General features: G+C 44.7%; 1 protein-coding gene across 2 annotated transcripts in view; it reads left to right on the top strand.

Moving 5' to 3' along the window:
- Positions 1-24,270, top strand: part of PHLPP1 (PH domain and leucine rich repeat protein phosphatase 1) — a 272,576-nt gene that overhangs the window by 141,745 nt on the left and 106,561 nt on the right. For both annotated transcript variants that reach the window (XM_082257744.1, XM_082257743.1), the window contains exon 4: positions 6,743-6,909. In XM_082257744.1, the coding sequence (XP_082113870.1) occupies positions 6,743-6,909 (167 nt within the window). The remainder of the gene's footprint in view (positions 1-6,742; positions 6,910-24,270) is intronic.

The raw sequence follows: 24,270 nt of genomic DNA, 5'->3' as shown, positions 1-24,270 counted from the left end.
AAGAAAGTGAAGGAACTATTCATATACAACTTGAAGATCTCGAAAATCGTAGTCGTCGAAAGAATCTGAGGATTCGGGGCTTACCTGAGACGGTAAAGCAGGAGCAGCTTATAGATGTAACTAAGCAGGTGTTTAAAAAAATTATGGGGGATAAATTCCCGGCACAGCTGGAGGTAGAGAGGATACATAGGGTGCTCGGCCCTAGAAGATCAGAAGACAATCCGAGGGATGTGATATGTAAGCTTTATAGTTATGTACACAAAGAATCCATTCTGAGACTGGCCTGGGGCATGAAAGAGCTAAATTATGAAGGGACACCCATAAAAATGTTTTCGGATATCGCTAAAGCGACTCTACAACGACGAGCTTTGTTAAGGCCACTACTAGACCTGGCCAGGAGGCAAGGTTGCACTTATAGATGGGGATTTCCCTTCTCCATAACATTTTGCAGGAGTGGACATTACTTTACCCTGCGGAGAATACAGGAGAAATATGCACTGTTTACATTTCTGGGCACGGAACCCATAGATATCCCTAATTGGATGGGGCCCCTCGGGGTGAATAACAGAGGAGGGGATCATCGACATACAGAAACCCAGTCTTTAGGAAGAAAATGAAGAGAATAAATGAGAAGTGGAAGCGAGGAGAAGAGGGGGGCTAGAAGATTCCCCCCCTTTTTCCTTTTTTTTTTTTTTTCTTCCTCTGTCTTAGTGACGCACGGACAAAGAAAGGGAAAACTCTGTGCTTTTTTTTGTGATTTTTTTTAAAAAAAAAAGAAAATAATTTTTTTTTTTTTTTTTTTTCAGAGGTGGACATATGGTGCACTGTAGCTAATGGAAGAGCCCACAATGGTGGGTGGGAGTAGAGAGGTTTTGGGAAGAGTCAAGGAATAAGGGGTGGTAATAGAGTAGAGGGTATTTTTTTTTTTTTTTTTTTTACACATAATAACACTAATAATAATAATACTAGTAAAAGGGGTTTGCTTTTGGGGTCCATAGTACGTAACGGGGATCTTGTTGTTTTTTTTTTCCCCCTGAAGCACGGGGTGGTTTTCTTTGGTTCTTTTCTTTTTTTTTTTTTTTTTTTGTTTTTTTTTTTGTTTTTTTTTTCACATTAAATTGTGCATAAGACACGGGGGTTTTTTTTTTTTTTTTTTTTTATTCACGATATGTATATGAAGGGGTGTTCTCTTTTTTTTTTTTTTTTTTTCCCCCTTCTCTTCATAGAGACACGGGTATTGGGGGTTTTTTTTTTTTTTTTTTTCCCCCTCTCCCTCCCTCCTTTGTGGGGGGACCTAGGAAACTAAAGAACCAGTAGCCTGATCACCTCTTCGCTCTTCGTGGTTTTTTTTTTTTTTTTTTTTTTTGGGGGGAATGGGAGAGAGGGGGGTGAAAGTATAAACTTAATAATTTAAACTGGAGTCTTACTGTAGATGTATCTGAGCATATTAGAAGATTGTACGGAAGGGATATGGGTACCTTCCCCCCCCCCACCATATGGAGCGAGTGCTGTAATTTGTATTGTAAATTTAGATGTATTTGAACATATTAGAAGATGGGATAGAAGGGATATGGACTCCCTCCCCCACCTTTTTTTTTTTTTTTTTTTTTCCTTTTTGAAACTAAAGAGTCAATATCCTGCCCCTACCTCTCTTCCAGGGGGAACAGGAGAGAGGGGGTACTGTTGTACAAAAGTATAAACTTAACAGTGTAAATTTGAGTTTGATTGTGGATGTACTTGAATACACTAGAGGAGCAGTTAGGAGGGATATGGGAATTTTTTTTTCCTTTTTTTTTTTTTTTTTTTTTCTCTCTTCGGGGCAGGAGGAAAGGAAGAGGAGGAGAGAAACTTGAAGAAAAGTGGACTGGTATGAGCAATTAAGATCCTGGGAGTACAATGGGGGTACGACAGATAAAAGGGGCGAAAAATGAAATTTAAGGGCGGGGGGGGAGAAGCGGCGGGGGGATTTACTCATTGGCCTCTTCCGCTCACTTCCCCATTTAGGTAAACACACAAATGGCATTAAAATGCCGTGTGTAAAAAAAAAAAGAAGAATAGATATTCTTCCCACTGAGGGAGCAGCGGAGACGAACCTTGGTCCTTGCCGTTGACTCAGAGGGATTAGTTAGGGGAAGAGGAATATATCTGGGTATTTGGGGTTTTTTTTTTTTTTTTTCTCTTCTTCTTTTTCTCTTTTTTTTTTTTTTTTTCTCGGTGTGTTTTTCTTGCTCCCCTCCCGTCCTCCCACCCTCCCGGGGATGGACGACATAAAACTCATCTCCCTTAATGTGAAGGGATTAAATATCCCAGAAAAGAGACGAGTTCTATTGATGGAATTAAAACGCCTCAAAACAAGCATAGCTTTCATTCAAGAAACGCACTTTAAGACAAATAAATTACCATACCTCAATAGTGGAGCTTTCCCGTATGTATATCATTCAACCAATATGCAAAGTAAATCTCGGGGTGTATCGATATTGATCGCTAATAGTATACCATGGACATATCAAGAAAGTAAAATTGATGTAAATGGCAGATTTTTGTTTCTAAAAGGTAAAATAGGAGATATACAAGTTACAATGGCAACATTATATGTACCGAACACCCAGCAGGATAAGTTTATTGCCAGAACACTGTCGGATTTGAGGGATTTTGCAGAAGGCCAACTACTTTTGGGGGGGGATTTTAATATCACCCTGACACCAGTAGTGGATACTTCCAATGGACTATCAGTAACCCCACAGGGAATAGGTAGAAGAGTGGTAAAAATCTTACATAGAGAACAGCTAATAGACATCTGGCGACTCCAACACCCTTCTGAGAAAGAATTCTCATTTTACTCAAATCCTCATAAAAGCTACTCCAGGATTGACTTCTTCCTGGTCCCCCATGCCCAACTCCAGGCGGTTAGGAATACAGGGATAGATAACATCAGTTGGTCAGACCATGCCCCAATTTCAATGATCTATAGCTTGACCTCCACTAATTCACATAAACAACGTTTCTGGAGATTAAATGAAAGCCTTTTACAAAACCAGGAGGTTCTAATGGACGTAGTAAAGGAACTACAAAATTATTTTGAGATTAATGACCAAGCAGAATGTACGATAGGTACTCTCTGGGAAGCACATAAATCGGTAGTAAGAGGGGTACTAATAAAGCATGGGGCTAGAATCAAAAGAGAAAGAAATAGTAACCTAAAGGCATTATTAGAGAAATTAAAGAATCTAGAGAAGAATCATAAGCAGAAATCATCAGCACCTTTACTAGCAGAACTAATATTAGTCAGAAAACAGATAACAGATTTACTCCAATACAAGGCAAAAGCAGCACTACAAGTATCACAAAGATTCTCATACGAATCGGCAAATAAATGCGGGAAAATGTTAGCAAAGACAGTGCGGGATCAGAAGGGGAGGTCATATATACCTTATATAGTGGCGCCAGGGGGGGAAAGGAAAGCACTCCCGGGACAGATAGCAGGGGAATTTGAATCTTTCTTCTCTGCCCTATACAATCTGACGGATGATGAGAATATTGAGCAAGAGATAGAAAATTACCTGTCACAATCTGGTTTACCAGTATTACCGCAGGAGGCATGTTTGGCTATGGAGACAGACATTACGCAGGAAGAAATCCAGCAAGCCCTGAGATCAATGAGACAGGGGAAAGCACCGGGCCCGGACGGGTTATCAAACCAATATTACCACACGTTATTTCACATACTGGGTCCATATTTGGGAAGACTATATAATGGGGTCGATGCAAATGAGATCTGGGCTAGAGATACCCTGACAGCCCATATCTCACTGATCTTAAAAGAAGGGAAAGACCCATCGCAGTGTGGGAGCTATAGACCGATATCTCTCCTAAACGTGGATCTAAAAATATATACTAAGATACTCGCTACAAGATTAACAAAATATATGCCAAACATAGTACATTTAGACCAGGTGGGGTTTATGGCAGACAGGGAGGCAAGGGACAACACGACTAGAGTGCTCAATCTGATGCAGGTGGCCAGCTCGTCTGGGACCCCCTGCGTCATATTGAGCACAGATGCGGAGAAAGCCTTTGACCGGGTGAAATGGTCTTACATGTTTTCAGTCCTAAAACACATAGGAGTAGGAGAGTTAATGTTACAGAAAATAGCGAAAGTCTACTCAAACCCTACAGCAAGAGTAAAAGCAAACGGAATTCTTTCAGACCCCTTTGTAATAAAAAACGGCACAAGGCAGGGATGCCCGTTGTCTCCCCTCCTGTTCGCCTTATCGCTGGAACCCCTACTGTGCAGAATTAGAGCAAACCCGGACATAGGGGGGATAAAGCTGAAACAAACACAATATAAAATCGCCGCATACGCCGACGACCTTTTGTTTACGATAACAAACCCAGAGATCTCGCTGCCGAATTTACTGAAGGAAATTGAGCAGTACGGAATACTTTCCAATTTCAAAATAAATTATGGAAAATCGGAGGCAATGGGGGTGGGTATCCCAAAGTTGAAATTACCTATATTAAAAGCTAGTTTTAAATTTAAATGGAAGGATTCGGCGGTGAGATATCTGGGGACGTATGTACCTACAAATTTATCTAAGGTCTTCGAACTGAATTTCCCGCCATTGTTAGCAGAGACGAGGAAGATGCTGGGACAGTGGCAAGGAGGGCTGCAATCCTGGTTTGGGAGATGTAACTTATTGAAAATGAATATCCTCCCTAAATATTTATACCTTATGCGAGCATTACCGGTAAAAATACCAAATAATTTCTTTAAGAGTGTACACACATTATTTATTAAATATATATGGGCAGGGAAAAAGCCTCGTTTAGCCCGTAGTACCTTGGTAGTGTCAAAACAGTACGGGGGTCTAGCATTACCAGACGTACGCAAGTATTACCACGGTATACACCTAAGCAGAGTACTGGATTGGTGGCACCAGTCCAGTACAAAACTTTGGACGCAAATAGAACAAGCGCAAACCATAGTGGACTTAAAGAGGGCATTATGGTGTTACCCAAGTCTACCTGGAAATTTGAAATCCCACCCAATAATAGGTAATACGCTTCGTATAAGTCATTATCAAGGTATTCAACAAAAATTAACAACTATGGATTCACCCTTAGTCCCAATAATAGGAAATCCCAAATTCATTCCGGGCATGGAGGGGAAAGAGTATATAAAACTGAAAGAAAAAGGGCAGGTACAAGTATCAGCCTTTTTGATAGAGAAAAAGTGGCCATCGATTGTAAAATTAAAAGAGGAAGGGGGACCATTTGGCCTACCCTTTTGGCAGGCTAATCAGTTGCACCATTTTCTATCATCGATACCGAACCCAGAGCGATTTGATAGACCACTGACGGAGTTTGAGAGATTGTGAAGGACGAAGGAGTGTTACGCGCACTTTAGCAACTTCATATAAATTATTAACCACACCAAAAGAGTTGATGAATTGGCCATGGATAGAGAAATGGAGAAGTGAGCTAAACCGTGAGCTCACCCAGGAACAAATAGAAAGGATTCTTAGATTTACTTTTAGACCTGCAAGATGCGTTAAATCCCAAGAAACAAATTTCAAGATACTTACCAGGTGGTACAATACACCGGATAAAGTACACAAATGGTATCCACAAGAGACAGATAAATGCTGGAGGTGTAGGAAGGAGAAGGGCACAATTTTACATATCTTTTGGTCATGCGAAGTAATAAGGCCCTTTTGGTCGGAGGTAAGGAATTTGACCCAAACCTTTACAGATTATAAGATAGAGGAGGACCCAGCCTTTTTCCTATTCCATCTTTCTGAAATTCCAATTGGAAAATATGAGAGGTCAATAATACCTTTTCTATTAGATGCTGCAAAGGCATGTATCCCCTTACTGTGGAAAAAAACACGAGCGCCATCAATTTCAGACTGGGTACGGAAGGTAGAAAATATTAGTAGAATGGAAGACTTGATCTTGTCCTCACAACATAAGCAGGAAAAATATAATAGCATCTGGGATAAATGGAACCTGTTTATGTTATCAGAGGTAGGCAGACGACTTTTTGTCGGTTAAGAGGACTCGATAGAGATCCTGTTTGTTATCAGAGGTAGGCAGACGACTTTTTGTTAACTAAGAGGGTTCGATAGAGGACCGGAGATAGGGGGGGGGGCGCGTCGTTCATCTACGGGAGGGGGGGGATTGGGAGGAGGAAATGCTTGTTTGGTAATTCTGTTTTTTAAATAAGGAATTTTTTTTCTTTTTATTATTTTTTTTTTTTTTCTCTTCCTCTGTGGGGGGTGGGGGGGTATAATAAACTGGGCAACAGCATTGGGATCAGGTGCCAGACGGGCTAATATAGGAAGGTCTGAAATACCATCTTGAGATATAGTGAGAGATACCTATGAGGATGTACTGTTGCCATTGTGTTTAGGTTCTGGGAATTTGTTGAATCTTTATGTCTTGTTAATTTTTGTATGAAATGATTTAATAAAACTATATTTGAAAAAAAAAAAAACTGCCCACACTAAGCAGGACAGCACACAGTGGTCAGTTCCCTAGCTATGCTCCTTGGATGTACTCTTTTAATGACTCGTACTGACACTCTTCACTGGGAAGATTAGTGTAGTGCTGTTTCTCTCCTCCCCTGCCTTCTATGTAATCACAAACTTGTTTTTTTTACTGAAGGGGGTTTTGTAAACGCTTAACTAAAATATTGCCTTGTGTGCTTTTTGCTAAGGATAGTTTCATGTGTCACCCTCAGATTGCTTCCCAAAGGATCAGTTCTGTGGACCTGTCCTGTTGTAATTTGGAGCACCTTCCTGAAAACTTGTTTTACAGCCAAGATCTTACCCATCTGAACTTGAAGCAGAATGTTCTCCGGCTTAGTCCTTGCTCTGCTGATGAGGGAACTCTTGATGACCTACAAAGGTAAAAAAAACCTTTCTAACGTTTGCCTTTTTGTTCTTATTTTCTGGATTGTTTAAAGGGGGAAAAAAAAGTTTCAGGAAAATGGAGTAACATGGAGCCAATAGGGTCCATTCACTCCTTGTAAATGCATTTTTGTTTTTGCATGTGCCTGTATTTTCAGTGAGCCTTCAATGTGCATCAATGTTCAAAAAACATACGTACTTGCCACTTTCTTTGGGCTGTTTTTTTTTTAAATGTTTGACTACATATTGTGTTGCCCACAAAGAAGTTCACACAAAATGTACATGTGCTCTTAAGCAGCTCCACTTTGTCAGCACTGGAGTAGTGATTTCAGCGATAAGCTACAACCCCACGTGCCTGTTTACTTTGGTACTGTAGTTAAATAATACAAAAATTCATACCAATGTATGAGTTTTACAATGTCTACTGGGTACACTTCATTGCAATCTAGTCATTACTAGTTGTGTTTTGCTCCTTTCATACCATTAACCTTAAAGTGATTAGAAAGTCCTTTTTATGGGGGAAAAAAAACAAACATGTTATACATGTTTGCTCTGTTGCAGTGGATTTGCACAGAACAGCCTCTTCTCAGGGCCCTCTTCTGTGATCCTGGCCCCATTCAGACATGGAGCCCCGACCCGGCCCTGTCCCCTCTTTCCTGATTGACTAGCTGACTTTGGCAGCAGCAGCCAGTGGCACTGCTGTGTTTTGGCCAATCAGGAGGGAGAATCTCAGATGGCTGAAACTTGTGGATATCGCTGGACAGAGGGACCTTTGGTAAGTGTGAGGGGGGGCTGCTGCACACAGAAGGCTTTTTGTCATAATGCAAAGTAAGCACTAAGATAAACCTTCTGACTCTACAATCCCTTTAAGGCTATTCACATCTTTGCAGGTTGCGATTGATGCATTTTTCCAGTACGGTTTTGCTTTTTTTTTTTTATAATAGGAAAATATGAGTTCCGTTCATGTAGTGTGACTTTGATACAACCATACACTCTCTCTGGCACTCAAGTAGCATCAGTCGCATCAAAGTAGTGCAGAAACCCGTGTGTCTAAAATCGACATTGACGATTGATTTGGAGTGATGTCATGATCCCTACCTTCTCCAATCAGATCAGAACACTTTTCCTTTACTGAGAAAATGCAAAGTGTTCTCTGAATGTCACCCATGCCAAGTGAGCAACCGTCTGGGATCAGTAAGCAGTAGGGAAGTCACTCGGCATGGTACCCTGTGCCTACTACAGTAATTTCCAGCTTCCATTCTAAATCCCACACATTGGTTCAAGCTGGAGCAAAGTAATTGTATAAATATTGCCATACCTAAACTTTGACTATAATTCAATAATATATGGGATTTATATAGCGCCAACAGTGTGTACAGTTCTTTGCAATATGAGGGTATAGACAGTGTAGTTACTATACAATTTAATACAGCAGGAATCGGAGGGCCCTGCTCATTAGAGCTTCCAATATAAAAGGGAGAGTCAAGTGATGTTCCAAAAGGTAATAACTGTGCGGGATGAGCTGATGGAGAAAACAAAAATACAGTTGTTAGGTGTAGGCAGGATAGCCGTCTCTGAAGAGAAGGGGTTTCAGGGATCGTTTAAAAGTGGACAGAGTAGGAGATAAATATACTAAAAAAAACCTTGTGCCACTGTGAATACCTAAAATATGAAAAATACCAAAAAATTCAGCTGCTGTCTACTACCTCTTGCTAGAGGTCTAAAGATTAAAGATGAAAGAAAACAAAACAGCATTTGCCATTACGTGTAAACCATACCAGTCTATATAATATTGTGCTCCTTTCAATGATTATATAACCTAAACCAAAGCTCCAAAACAACTACGTGACTTATACCAAATACTTATAATAAAAAAAAATAGTCCATTCATAAAAAAAAAAATACCGTAAATGAAAAAATAGAATAAAAAATAGTCCTTGTGAAAAATCCTTATAAATGTGCAAGATAAAGTGCTTGATTCCTACACCAAAAACAACCTTTCACTTTCATTCATTGATCATCTTAACCATTGGGTTGTATTGGGTCACTAGACAGAAAGTCTGGCTACGCCTATAGGCAGTCCCAGGGGTTATACTCCCTCACTCCACTATGGGTGCTCAGTTTTTTTTTTTTTTCTTCTGCCTAGTCTGGAGTAAGGACCTAGTTCCTTGCTCGGATCTCTGGTCCTGACAATTTTTTTCTTTTTAGATTGAAATTTTTCTCCTGTTTTTTTTTGTGAGATCTACAATCAACTGCCGGACTGGGGGACAGGCTGGATAATCTAGATCTAGTTGTCACCCCATTCTGGCCAGCGAGTGCACGCAAACCTCAGCTCCGTGCTAGGTTGGCCATGGCATAAACCCCACCAGACGGGGCTGGCCCGCGAGGTCGCAAACGACAGGGTCTCAGCCTGAGTCAGTGTTCCTCCTGTCCGACAGCCCCCCTATTTCGATGGAGAGGATTATGTCCGCCTTGTTCCTGGTTTGGTGAGTAGCTGTCCCCCTCCTGGAGGGTTTTTTGGGTGGACGTGGGCCCCTCATTTGGGGCGGTTGGACCCCCCTTTTCCCCTCCTTCCCATCAGGCACCTGCTTCTTCTGTCCCCCCATCCTACCTCCCCCCACCCTCCACTTATACTGGGGCTGTGTTGGTGGTCTGGTCCATCTCCTGAGTGGAGGCAGGGTCTATGCTGGCGTCAGAGTGGGGGGGAGGGGCTTGGTATTGCACCTGAAGGCTCCTGCCAGGGCCCTCCATCCTGCCATGGCCTGTCCTTGAGGCCAAGGGGTTCCTGGCAGCCACGTGGTTCCGCAATTTTGTTGTAGCCTGTGTGCTCAATGCACAACGGCTGGTGGTCCGTGTAGTCCGGTGGCCATTTTGCAGTGATTTGCCATTGAAAATAGAGGTGGCCAAGCCGAGAGCAGGCTTCTCCAGACCCTTGGACGAGGCTCTTCAGCAACAAGGTGTGCTCTCACCCGTATCGGGGGTGGGGGGGAAGGTCTTTGCTGGTTTTCGAACCCGTGGACTTCCCTGGTACAAGACAAGTTGGTCCACAAAGTCATTTGGTCCGGCTACAAGATTAAGTTTCCTTCCAACTTGCGCCTGCCCTGGACCGCTTACAGGGTCTGTTTGGGGCAGTACAAGAACTGTTACTTCAAGGGGTGATTGCCCCAGTTCCGACTTCTGAATGTTTTCAGGGTTATTACTCAAACCTGTTTACAGTTCCCAGGAAGGAAGACAAGGTGCGTCAAATCCTGGGCCTCAAGGCACTGAACTGCTTTGTGGGGGTGCAGAAGTTCCGAATGGAGTCCATTCGCACGATGGTGGCATCCCTGCATCAGGGGATTTTCTTGCTTCTATCGACATCAAGGATGCTTTCCTTAACATTCCAATATGTGCCCGTCACCAGCGCTTCCTCCACTTTGCCGTGGGAGAGGAGCATTTTCAATTTGTGGCATTACCCTTTGGTCTCGCCTCGGGTGCTTGCATTGTTACTCCAACTGGGGATCGCGGTACTGGGCTACTTGAACGACCTCCTTCTGCAAGCAGAGTCTCCTATTGCTCTGGTGGAAAACCTGGAATTTAACATACGAATTCTAAGGCAGTTCACCTGGATTCTGAATTTTCAGAAATATGCTCTAGATTCCATTCACAAAGCTGGTCTGACTCTGGACTCGGCCTTAGCCAGAGTGCTTCTTCCTTTGGACAAACTCCAGAAATTGCAGGCTGCAATTCGTCTCCTGCTGTCCAGCAGATGGTAATCCCTCCGGACTTGATTGCTAGTGCTGGGCCTGATAGTGTCTACCTTCGAGGCTGTTCCATTTACACAGTTCCGCTCTAGGTCCCCGCAAAGGGAGATTCTTGCCAAATGAGACAGGATTCCACAGTCTCTGAGCAATCAGATCCGGCTGATATGAGCGAGTCCTGATATGGTGGCTTCGTACTTTGACTGGGCAAATCCTTCCTCCCCTTGTATTGGACAGTGGTCACCACGGATGCCAGCCGGTCTGACTGGGGAGGTGTCCTTGGCAAAAAAATCTGCTCGGGCTCTGGACACTGGAAGAGTCAGTCCAGACTACTGATCAATGTCTTGGACCTCCGAACGATCAGACTGGTTTAGACTGTGCCTAAACCATTGGACGGATCGTCTTCAGGGATGTCCAGTCCGCATTCAATCAGACATTCCAATGGCTTATGTCAATCACCAGGGGGGCACAAGAAGTGTCCTGGCGGCTCAAAAGGTTGCCAGCATTCTAAGGTGGGAAGAACGGTTCGTTCCAGCCCTCTCCGCCATACACATTCCCGGGGTAAAAAACTGGTAGGTGGGTTACCTCGGTCGGCAGGCGTTGAACCAAAGGGGAGTGAGCCCTTCATCCACAGGTGTTTCATCAGTTGGGTCTCTGGTGGGGCATCCCCGAGGTGGATCTGTTGGTGTCTCGGCTCAACCGAAAGGTGCACAGGTTTGTGGCTCGGTCGCTGGATCCTCTGGCGGACACCACAGAAGCATTGGCAGACCTGTGGGGTCATTATCGTCTGATTTTATGCCTTCCCTCCTGTCCAGCTTCCGCCAAGACTTCTACGCAGGATCGAGGCAGAAGGGATTCCGGTCGACTTAGGGGCTCAGAAAAGGTTTCACCCGGCTTGGTACACCGATCTGATGCGGCTGGTCGCCGACGTTCCTTGGAAGCTTCCGCTCAGGGAGGATCTGCTGTCCCAAGGGCCAATCTTCCATCCTGCTTTACCCTCGCTGGCTTTGAAGGCTTGGCTGTTGATTGCCATGTGCTGATGGATAGAGGTTTATCTGAGTTTGTGATTTCAATGCTATTAAAAGCTAGGAAATCTACTTCTAGGAAGATCTACCATCGTATGTGGAAGTTGTACATTGCGCGGTAGGAGTCTCTCGCTCTTCATCCTCCTTTCTCGGTGGCTTGGATTTGACCTTCAACGGAGGGGTTGGAAAGGGGGTTAGTCCTCAACAAAGCCCCTATAAGAGAGGTGCCACATTCTGGTGTGCATATACAAAAAGAAAAGGGTATCCCCTAAGGCAGTGGTCCTCAACTCTGGTCCTCAGGGCAACTAACAGGCCAGATTTTAAGTATTACCTTGGGGAGATTCAGACTAGAATACTGCAATCACTGAGCAGCAAATGATATCACCTGGGATGTATTTCAGTTATCTTGCAAACCTGGCCTGTTAGTGGGCCCTGTATGCCAGGGTTGAGGACCACTGCCCTAAGAGGTTGGGACTTTTCAGGCACACTTAATCAAGAAAAATAGGGGAGTAGTAAAAAATGTAGTTTTATTATACACAAAATGTTGATACACTAGACAAAACAATAACGCAATAAATAGATGAGCAAACAGTTCCAACATAAAAAACACAGCACAGATACAGAAATTCACAGAAAAGCAGCAACATAATACCCAACGCGTTTCGAAGCTGGGATACGCTTCTTCTTCAGGGGTAAGTAGCTGGGTGCTGCAGATCTAGTTCTACTACAGGGTGATGTGAAATCATATTAGTACATACATTTCACAGTAGTACATGGTATATAGACACTATCATGGTAAATCGGAAAACTCACATCTGTGATTTGTGTTGGATTTCCTGTTTGCTGGATATAAAAACAAAGGCTATTTCCAGAGCCTGTCTGTAGGATTTAAAGAAATACAATGGAAATCCTTAATGAAGAGGAACTGTTCTCTAATATCAATGGTGGGTTAGAGGTTGGAATGCACAGTCCATGATGCTCATGCGGCTGGAATCCAAAAATAAAAGAACTCTGATTTTTAGATGGTATAGAAAAGAGATCCTAATGGAAAAAACACTATATGTCAAAGCAGGCACCTTATTTCTCAGATGGCTACACTTCTATTGAGAATGGAACTAGGAAATGATAGAAGTGTTTTGAGTGTATACAATCAAGTGATATAATAGTTACAATGAAGAAGTCAGTTATAGGGGAAATTTTGGACCCCGCATACACGTGGTTGAGAAACAACTTCCAAGAAGTTATAGCCCAATAGAGGGAAAAGAAACCGAAGTGTCAAAAAGGGGCCAAACAGTGCCATAAGAACCAACAGGATGTAATGCCTCATTCCCAAAGAGATACTAGAAGCAAGTTCAAGCATGTGCCGTAGTATAATCCGACCTTACCTTGACCGCACTAAACATAGAGATAGCATCTGATAACCGCCATCACCGCAGGTAGGGTGAGACTAGGTAGGTAGGGTGAGACTAAGCGGCTGATTAGACTTACTTTATAACGCCTCATGATTAGATAAACCGGGAACACCTGTAATCATCGGTCAGCTGGAAGGGCGTAGATATCAAAGTGGGAGAGAAGTAGTCTTGAGTTCCGACAAGGGCTCCCTAAGATGCCGAGGCTCGGCTCTGCCCCTTCCCCGCGTATGCGAGGGAACGGCGACCAGCCTCAGCATCTCACTGACACAGAGGATTCCTTCAGCTGTGCGGTTCACATCGAAGGAGGGCGGATGCGCATGCGTGAGGGACTATTGAAGCCCACAAAGAAAAAAACACAGCAGGTGCGTCAACAGGCACACACTCAGGAGGGCGGCCCTTTCCGTGCCGGGTCGCAGCAGAAAGGGACTGGCTGTGACACAAAGGCCACAGAGAATAATAAAGGAAATACAAATGCACAAAAATCAGCGAATATGATTGTTGCAAAAAGGTATCAACCTCTCACAGGTCGAACAATGTATTAGGAGTAAGGCTAATTTCAAAAGTATGTTCGCCAATGCATAATGTGACAATGTTGTTAGTGTCAAAGTTGTTGTAAAACACAGCACAAAGTAAAGGTAAGTGCAATTGCCACACATGAACGTACCCCTGTATTTACAGGGGTCGTCCATGTGGATTCCCTTATATTCACTTTTCACAAGTTTATCCTTCAAGGCGGGGACTTTCCTAAATGTGAACTGGGGGGGTTGGAGGTATGTAGCAGCCGAGAACCAGATCCATCGCCAGTATGTGCCAGTACCTGTTGACAATTTGTCTGATTTTGGAGTGCTGATCGAAGAACCTAGTAATAATCCTCATAGCTGTGTCCTTTTTGTGGGGGGAGGGGAAGATAAGATCCTGTCTTTTTATCAGAGGCCCTTTTATAGGCTTTTTTGAGGGAAGTTTTTGAATACCCCCTCTGCAGAAGTCTGTCCCTCAGTCCATCGGCGGCTATCTGAAACGATTGTTCATCTGAACAATTTCGCCTAAGGAATGTAAGGAATGTAATCAACGATTTGGGATGGAAACTTGACGCGTGCAAAATTCTTTCCCGCCGTGGACTTCCTGAACAGACTGCTGCGGAGGGTCCCATCCTCACCTCTATGTATTTCTACATCAAGGAAAGGTACTCGTTCCGTATCTGCATTCATAGTGAATGTAAGTTTAAAATCATTCTTATTCATCCCTTCCATGCATTGAAGCAGAAGATCGAGAGGCCCCTCCCATACCACAAATAGGTCATCAATATACCCATACTCCATAAGAATATGGTACGTGTATATTGAGAAAGATTCATCCGAAAGGAAAGAACGCTCCCACTCCCCCAGGTACAGCTTGGCATACGACAGGGCACAACCGGTGCCCATCGCTACCCCCTGTACCTGGAGGTAGTGGGAGCCATTGAAGGAGAAGGCTATATGTAATAATATAAACTCCAAAAGAGACCCAATAAATTCACGTTATGCCTGGTCTTGGGTGCCCCGCTGTGACAAGATGTGCTGAATAGCTGCAATTCCCCTGGAGTGGGGAATTGAGCTATATAACGCCTCCACATCTCTTGTCACCAAAAAAGACTCAGTGGAGATAGTAGTGTCCTCAATTTGTAAAAGGTGGATGGTGTCACGTTTGTATGATAATGATTGGACATGTGGGCGTAGGTGCTCGTCAACAAGTCTACTGGCGTTTTCTGTAAGAACACCTCGTCCTGATATAAGAGGTCTCCCTGGTGAATTGGAGGTGTCTTTGTGAACTTTAGGGAGGGCATAGAAAGTGGTCGTAATGGGAAATGCGGTCCTGATGAACTCCCAAGTCCGCTTGAGAATAGTATTATCGAGGTATGCTGAATCAACCAATTCATTGAATTCTTTATTGTATTTAGTTATATTGTCCGCGTTGATTATTCTGTACCATCGCGGACTGTTCAATATTTTCATGCACATCTCAACATACTTACAGTTGTCCATCAGGATGACATTCCCACCCTTATCAGCTGGTTTTATTATTACAATGGATCGGTTCTCAGAAAGCTTTTTTACCGCCTGTCTTTGTGGAATAGTGATGTTAGTTATGTGAGGGGCGTAGTCTCAGTTTCTAGATCTTTACTTACTAGCTTAACAAAGGCGCTGATGTTGGAATTTAGGTTGGTGTTAGGTTATTTGTCTGATTTTTTTGGATAGAAGGGATTGATTTGGGGTTTTGGGCAGTTGCGGCTGGTGCTCCAAATTTTTTGGGGGTGGCGCGCAAACAGAAAAATGTAACAGGCATTGCTTTGCTGCAAAAAAATGCTGTAAAAAATTGCGTGACTTTGAGGTCGCAAAAGTGTGAAAGGGGCCTTCAGTAATTACGGTATGTATAGTGTTCCCCCTTTCAATGCAGAGTGACCAGCTTGCCCCCTTTCAATGCAGAGTGACCAGCGTGCCCCCTTTCAATGCAGAGTGACCAGCGTGCCCCCTTTCAATGCAGAGTGACCAGCGTGCCCCCTTTCAATGCAGAGTGACCAGCGTACATGCCCCCTTTCAATGCAGAGTGACCAGCGTACATGCCCCCTTTCAATGCAGAGTGACCAGCGTACATGCCCCCTTTCAATGCAGAGTGACCAGCGTACATGCCCCCTTTCAATGCAGAGTGACCAGCGTACATGCCCCCTTTCAATGCAGAGTGACCAGCGTACATGCCCCCTTTCAATGCAGAGTGACCAGCGTACATGCCCCCTTTCAATGCACAGTGACCAGCGTACATGCCCCCTTTCAATGCACAGTGACCAGCGTATGCACAGTGACCAGCATACGTGCCCCCAATGCAGAGATCAGCGTGCGTGCCCCCAATGTAGTGACCAGCATACATGCCTCCAATGCAGAGATCAGCGTGCGTGCCCCCAATGTAGTGACCAGTAAACATGCCCCCAATGCAGAGGTCAGCGTGTGTGCCCCCTTCCTTACCTGGAGCAGCAGCGGTGGCAGGCGGCTTCTTCTCAGTCCCGGTGACCGGCGGCGCGTCTCCACGAGTCCTTTCACTCCCGTCTCCTCCTCGGCCAATGGCATGGGGTTTGCCTTGCGGGCAATCAGTAAGCGCGTATCGGACACGCTTCCTGATTGGCCAGGAGGAGGATCGGTGTGACAATAGCGAATTTTCATTCGCTATTGTCACACAATGGTTGGGCTCGGGACGTACTGCTCTGCGCCCCGGTTCCACCCTTTGCATCGCACCTATTAGAGCCTCTGGCTCTAATCAGGTGATGCCAAAAAAAAAAAATCACATTGAACTCCATGCATCCGGCGCCCCTGCATGCAGATTAGGGGGCTGGACGCATGGATGCGGGGGGGGGGGGGACAGGTTAATGATTGATAAATCAGCATGGGTATTGATAGGTTCCCCATGTGCGGGAGTAGTGAGGGAAAGACAAGTGTATGGGTGAGAACAACGTGAGGTTGGGAGAGCTGGGATGGGGAATTTCTAAAAAAGTGGAATCAGTAGAAATGTTGGTGGGTGGGCCACCTAGTAAGGGTGGGTGTCCCTGTATACTGGGTGCATAGGTAAGGGGGTGGGTGGGTTGAGAGTAGGAGGGGGATCGAAGGTCCCCTTGTGTGGTGATGTGAGGTTTAGATAAGGAGGGTCCTACCTTTGTGGTTTTCTCCATGCTGGGCTTTATAACCGTTTATCCTGTTAAGGGGTCTTCATGATGTTGCCGTTTATTGCGGGCTGGAATTTTAGTATTAATTGAAGATTGCGACGATATAGAGGAAAGGCTAGAGGAGGAATGGGACAAGTTAACAAAATGTTCCTTCCTTTTTTCAAATTGATACGGTTTTCTATTTTGAGTCTATTTGTAGGCCTTCAGACTCTGGAAAGCATTCATGTCTCTAGTAAATTTCTTCTGTTTTTGATTAGAATATTTTTGTTAAAGTTTTATCTAGATGTTCCTTAAGCTTATTATCTTTTTCTGAAAACAGATAAGATTTGTAAATTTGTATTTTTCAAAAAGCTGATTAATCTCAACGTCTACTTTCTCAGATCGTGCTTTATATTCCTTGATCAGAAGATGCATCATTGTTCTAGAACATTCATTTAATGCTTTTTCCCATTCGGTTTTAAAGTCAGGACTCAAGTCTTCCAGCATGGGGAAGATCTGGATCCTGAGACCGAAGGGGGTTAATGTTTTCTTGTAATCCTGAAAGGATTTTACATGCCAAAAGAAGGATAATAATTTAGACATCCTATGGAACATAGCGTTAACACCTTCTTGCCAAAATCTTTAAGGTAGTTGGACATAAAAGTATCCCACTCCTTTCCTATATAGGCAGCCATTCTAACCAACAGTGCAACTCCCTTCACATACAGTAAATGTTACAAATCCTATACAAAAATATTACAACTTTGGTTATTTAAAAAGGAATATCGTCAAGGCAAGAAAATATATTCTACGTAATGAAAAAAGCTTTTCTAGAGGAATTGAGGACTAGGCAGGGAAATGGTATTTTCTACCTGAACAATAGGAAACCGGGTTAGTCCTCAACAAAGCCCCTATAACAGGTGCCACATCCCGGGGTGCATATACAAAAAGGAAAGGGTATCCCCTAAGGGGTTGGGACTTTTCAGGCACGCATAATCAAGAAAAAGAGGGGAGTAGTAAAAAATGTAGTTTTATTATACACAAAATGTTAATACACTAGACAAAACAACGCAATAAATAGATGAGCAAACAGTTCCAACATAAAAAACACCGCACAGATACAGAGATTTACAGAAAACAGAACAGCTCCTCTTCATTGAGAATTTCCATTGTATTTCTTTAAATCCTACAGGCAGGTTTTGGAAATAGCCTTTGTTTTTATATCCAGCAAACAGGAAATCGAACACAATCACAGATGTGAGTTTTCTGATTTACCATTTATACGGACTATATACTATGTACTATTGTGAAATGTATGTACTAATATGATTTCATATCACCCTGTTGTAGAATTAGATCTGCAGCACCCAGGTACTTACCCTTGAAGCGTATCCCAGCTTCAAAACGCGTTGGATATTCTGTTGCTGCTTTTCTGTAAATATCTATCTGTGCGGTGTTTGTTGGAAGTGTTTGCTCATCTATTTATTGCATTATTGTTTTGTCTAGTGAATTAACATTGTGTCCAATAAAATATTTTTTACTACTCCCCTCTTTTTCTTGATTATGTGTGCCTGAAAAGTCCTAACCCTTAGAGTATACCCTTTTTTGTTTTTGTTCAACGGAGGGGTTGAGCAGAAACTGGCCTGGTATACTATCAAGGGTCAGGTGTCTGCCTTAGCGGTCATCTTTCAACATCTTTCCCTTGGCCACATACTCCCTTGTGTGTAACTTTCTTCAGGGGATTTGGCACTTGACCCCTCCAGTGCGGTCTCTGTTGCTGCTTTGGGACCTCAATTTAGTGCTTGGTCATCCAGAATCCTCTTTTTGAGAATCTTTGGAAGATTCTCTTGCTTAAAGCGGTTGTAGCCTCAAAAAACAAACAAAAAGAAGACCAACCCTGCAGGACAAAGGCATCATGAGCTAGTATGCATCGCATACTAGCTCATTATGAAATGCATACCTTAGAACAAAGCCCCGACACAGTCGCATGGACACCGCTGAGGCAGCTGACATCTTCCCTCGGCGTCTCTTCCGGGTTCGGCGGCTCCGGCGCTGTGAGTGGCTGGAGTCATGATGACGTCTCTCCCGCACATGCGCGTGGGAGTTCACATTCCGGCAAGGAGCTCTGAAGGTCCACCACTGGTGTCAGCGGCTGCATCAAGGGCGAATATCTCCTAAACCGTGCAGGTTTAGGAGATATTCATTGTATCTACAGGTAAGCCTTATTATAGGTTTACCTGTAGGTAAAAGTTTAAAAAGCGGAGTATACTACTGCTTTAAGCTGTCCCTGAAGGTGGTCTCCTTGGTGGCTATCACCTCTGCACGCAGGGTGTCGAAATTTGCAGCGTTGTCCTGTCGTTCACCTTACTTGGTGGTTCAGAGAGATTGTGGTTCTTCGTCTGTCCGTTGTTCCTTCCAAAGGTTGTCTCTGATTTTCATTTGAATAAAGACATTGTATTGCCTTTCCTGTGTCCCAGGCCAAAACATCCGAAGGAAATTGTTTTGCATGCCTTGGATATGGTCTGGGCGATTAGGGTGTACCTGGCAGCTACCGGGTCTTTTAGGAAATCGGACTCACGATTTGTGTTTACGTATGGGCCTCGGAAAGGGTGTTCGGCTTCCTCTGCAACCATTTCCAGATGGATCACACAGGTGGTGATTCAGGCCTATTCTATCAAGGGTCAGATTCCTCCTTTTCCTGTCAAGGCGAGCTACTCGGGCGCTCAAATCCTCCTGGGCCTTCCGTCAGGCGTCAGTGACGCGTCTTTGCAAGGCGGCCACCTGGTCGTCGCTGAACGCTTTCAGAGTTCTATAAAGTGGATGTTGGCATCTGAGGATGCTTCCTTTTGGCCCCAAGGTTTGGCAGGCTGCTTTTTAGAGGAACTGCTCCTCTTTGAGGGTGTGTTGGTTTTTTTTTCAGATGGGCTCCAGTTGTTTTGGTTGAGCTCATGTTTACCTGGTCGGCTATAGTTAGCCTTGGCTATAAGCCCTAGCTTATTTTTCACTGTTCAGACCCCTCATGTTTAACACTGCTTTGGGATGTCCCAATGGTTAAGAAGATTAACAAAAGGAAAAAATGGGATTTTTGACTTGCCGTAAAATCCATTTCTCTGATGTTTATTGACGGACACAGCACCCACCCTTTGGGGAGTTGTCATTCTTCTGACACTGCTTTTAATAAAACAGAGTACCTATAGCAGAGAGATGGCGTATACCCCCTGGGACTGCCTATAGGCATAGCCAGACTTTTTTTCTGCCAAGTGCCCTTCTCCTATAGGGGGCAGTATAACCCAATGGTTAGGAAGATCAGGAGCTGTGTCCTTCAATGAACATCAGAGAAATGGATTTTACAGTAAGTCAAAAATCCAATTTTTTTCAAAATGCTTTTTCACTACGTGCTCTTTTGATATACCTCGCACTCACCCAATGTCATTGACCCCCATTCTCTTGTTGTACAGTAAGGGGGTCTTTGGCATTGGGTGAGTGCAGTGTATATCACGAGCACAAGGTGGAAAAGGATTTTGAAAGGTTGTTTTTGGTTTAGGAATCAAGCACTTTATCTTGCACATTTATAAGGATTTTTTATAATTTTTTTTCATTTTTTTTATGCATGAACTGTTTTTTTTATTAAGTATTTGGTAGAAATACTGGTATTATAAGTCACCTGTTGTTTTTTTTGCAGCATTACATTGTTATATAATCATTGAATGGAGCACAATATGATATAGATTGGTAAGGATTTCACAATATAGCAAGTAGGAGATTAGGATAAGGAGTTCCAGAGGTTGAGAGAGGCTTGGGTCCTCGAGTCGAAACATATATGTAGATTAGGAGTTCGGTCTTCATTCTGTTATGGTAAGCTTGAAGAAAAAACTTTTTGGATTTGCCCAAACTAATATGTAATATGATAACTAATGTATCTAATTTGTATCAAATCAGGAATGCCCTTGCTCTATATCAGGGGCAGTGTCATATCCATGTGTTCAGGGTGTTCACCACACGGGCCCGATGGAGCTCCCTCCCACCACTTCAGCTGAAAAGCTATACTGGGAGATGGGTGCTTGCAAATGTCCCCACCGCTGCACCGATCATCCATGACTGTCCCCTGTGTGCTCCTTCTTCGCCCTCCTCACCCTCGTGCTCCTCCTTCGCCCTCCTCACCCTCGTGCTCCTCCTTCGCCCTCCTCACCCTCGTGCTCCTCCTTCGCCCTCCTCACCCTCGTGCTCCTCCTTCGCCCTCCTCACCCTCGTGCTCCTCCTTTGCCCGCCTCACCCTTTCGCGCTCCTCCTTTGCCCGCCTCACCCTTTCGCGCTCCTCCTTTGCCCGCCTCACCCTTTCGCGCTCCTCCTTTGCCCGCCTCACCCTTTCGTGCTCCTCCTTTGCCCGCCTCACCCTTTCGTGCTCCTCCTTTGCCCGCCTCACCCTTTCGTGCTCCTCCTTTGCCCGCCTCACCCTTTCGTGCTCCTCCTTTGCCCGCCTCACCCTTTCGTGCTCCTCCTTTGCCCGCCTCACCCTTTCGTGCTCCTCCTTTGCCCGCCTCACCCTTTCGTGCTCCTCCTTTGCCCGCCTCACCCTTTCGTGCTCCTCCTTTGCCCGCCTCACCCTTTCGTGCTCCTCCTTTGCCCGCCTCACCCTTTCGTGCTCCTCCTTTGCCCGCCTCACCCTTTCGTGCTCCTCCTTTGCCCGCCTCACCCTTTCGTGCTCCTCCTTTGCCCGCCTCACCCTTTCGTGCTCCTCCTTTGCCCGCCTCACCCTTTCGTGCTCCTCCTTCCTTGCCACCCCCCCTCCCAATCCTGCACATTCTACCCACCATCATACACTCTGCACTTCTTCTCTCCTGCACATATTACCCACCTCCATACACTCTGCACTTCTCTCCTGCACATATTACCAACCTCCATACACTCTGCACTTCTCTCCTGCACATATTACCCACCTCCATACACTCCGCACTCTACATTCCCTATTTAACATTACCGCATTCTGCGCTATGCAAGTAATCTCAGACTCTATTAAACCACACCCCCTTTAGACCACACCCAGTATTTAGCTCAGCTTAAGCTACGCCCACATTTCTTCACGGCACATTGCATTTTATTTTTTTTGCAAACGGGCCCACTGATTTCTTGGTATGCCCCCCTGATCAGGGGTCTCTAAACTTTTCAATATAAGGGTTACATTTGTATGTTTTACGTTTTTTTACAGTATTCCCCCTTCATATCAGATGTTAGTCTTAGATTAAGGATCCTGTTAGGTTAAGGATCCTGAGAAATCCTGACGGTCTACAGGGTAAATGCTTGCTATGATTGTTAGGAGGATGAATCTAAAAATAGCTTGCTGCAAACTGAAATGACAACTTAATTTTTCATTAAATAAAAAAGTCCCATGTTAAGTTCTTGGTTTTTAAATCTGAATGAAGTTTTCCTTCATGTTTACCATGAGAGAACATTGCGGATTGCTGAGATAAAGTCTATCATATATCCTGTGCACTGCTGGTGGTCCTGGGAACAGGCTTGCAATACATTTTTAATTGTGTGCATGAATCCTTGGATTCATTTTAGAATGGGGTACAACCTTTTTAAAGGGTGCCTTGACTGAAATAAGGTGAAGCAACAGTAATCTAAATGTGCTGTGCTGAAAATGTGCAAGTTTGTGTATAAAAGTGACAATTTATCTAAAAACTATTCATATAATCCAAAGCCGCTCATAGATTATAAACAAATTGCAGGTAAAATATATTTGATTGATTGAATCCAAAAGTATTGTGTAAATAGTGCCAAGACAGACCTATATCCCAGTAGTACAAAATCGTTTTCTTCAATAAAAATATGCTCCAATTAAAAAGACACAATCCTCCACCATACCTTTGACATTTTAGAATGGGTTTCAACATTTTTAAAGGCTCCCTTGACTGAAATAAGCCTGAGAAATACTGATCTAGGGGAGGTGGGAGGGATTGAGTCTTTGCACTTGGAGCACACTTTCATTGAAGAAATTCTCTTCCCTTCTCGTTCATGAATGGACCCAGCACTTGACTGTAGGATTATACTGCGCCCTACAGGAGTAGGACACTAGGCAGAGAAAAAAGCTTGAGCACACCTATTGGGTAGTCCCTGGTGGTATACCCCTACTTCCCGCTATAGGTCTTCAGTTTTTTTTCCAGGAGTAAGGACCTAGTTCCTTGCTGGGATCTCTGGTCCTGGCAATTTTTTCTTTTTGAATGGAAAGTTTTTCCTCTTCCTATTTGTTCCTGTGAGAATCTATAATCAAGTGCCGGACTGGGCAACACACTGGATAATCTAGATCCTTAGGGTCCCCCCAGTTTGGCCAGCGAGTGCGTGCAGACCGCAGTATTATGCTAGGTTGGCCGCGACATGGCCCCTCTGGACGGGGCCAGCCTGCAAGTTAATTATCTCGCGAGGATGTATATGAACTGGCTTCTACCTGAGTCGCAGTTTTTCCTCCTGGCCTACAGCACCCACATTACAATGCAGCAGTGTCATGTCCGGAGCGGTGCCCACCCTGTTCCTAGTGTTGTAAGTAGCTCCCCCCCCCCCTTTACCCTGGCGGGTTTTGGGGTGAACGTGGGCCCCTCCCTGGGATGGTCAGAACCCCCTGGCTCCTCTCCCTTCCAGTTCGCCCCCCCCGTCTCGGTCTATTGCGGCCTATGCCCCCCCATCTGCCCCCGCCCCCCTGGGCGGACATACCTTTTTAGGTTACATGGGGGGCTGCACTGGCTATAGGGGTTGGGGGGGGGGGCGCGCCGCCTGCGACCAAACTATTGTTCCTTGGGAGGGGAATGGGCCTGGTGGGGGTGCCTGCCAGGGCCCCCCTTCCTGTTGGGGTTGTTTTTTTTTTCCTCAGGGGTCCCGCCATTTTCTTGTAGCCTTATGTGCTACTCATTGGCGGCCATGTTTGTGTAGCCTTGGTGGCCATTTTCCTAGGGTTTACCATTGCAAATAGCAGCGGCCATGTTTTTGGAGTCCGATTCAGCGGTCTGCCTCTAGTGCTGATACGGCGATATTACGCTTCCTGTTCGCCGCATGGTGTACAGATAGTCGGGCTGTAAGTACCTGTCTGGTGGTGGTGAGTGCCTTTTGTGGGGCCCTCTCTCCCTCTTCCTGCTTTTGCAGCGGTAGTGCTCTGTGCTGGGCCTTGTAGTGCCACAGCGCAGTGGGGTGCCCCTTTTGCGAGTCCATGGAGCAGGTTTCACCACTTGACCCCCCCCTCTGAGGCTGCGGGGGTCCAACAACTTTCTGCACTGACGGCAGTTCTGGAGTCTGTGTCCAAAGTAGATTTGGTCCTGGACAAACGGGCTAGCATAAAGCACCCCCTGCTTTCACCTGCTTCTTCGGTCTCCTCAAATCCAGAGTCTAATTCGGCCGCTGCGGATGCAAGTTACCCTTCGGGGTCTGCGTACTCAGTGAAGATAATTCCTCTGGTCTTCTAGCTGCACATGAAAAGGCGCTAGTGCATGCACTAATTGTATCAGTGTGGGAAACTTTGCATATGGA

This window comes from Pelophylax lessonae (assembly GCF_965119305.1).
Source record: "Pelophylax lessonae genome assembly, chromosome: 5".
Lineage (NCBI taxonomy): Eukaryota > Metazoa > Chordata > Amphibia > Anura > Ranidae > Pelophylax > Pelophylax lessonae.
This window is presented reverse-complemented; position numbering and strand designations above follow the sequence as displayed.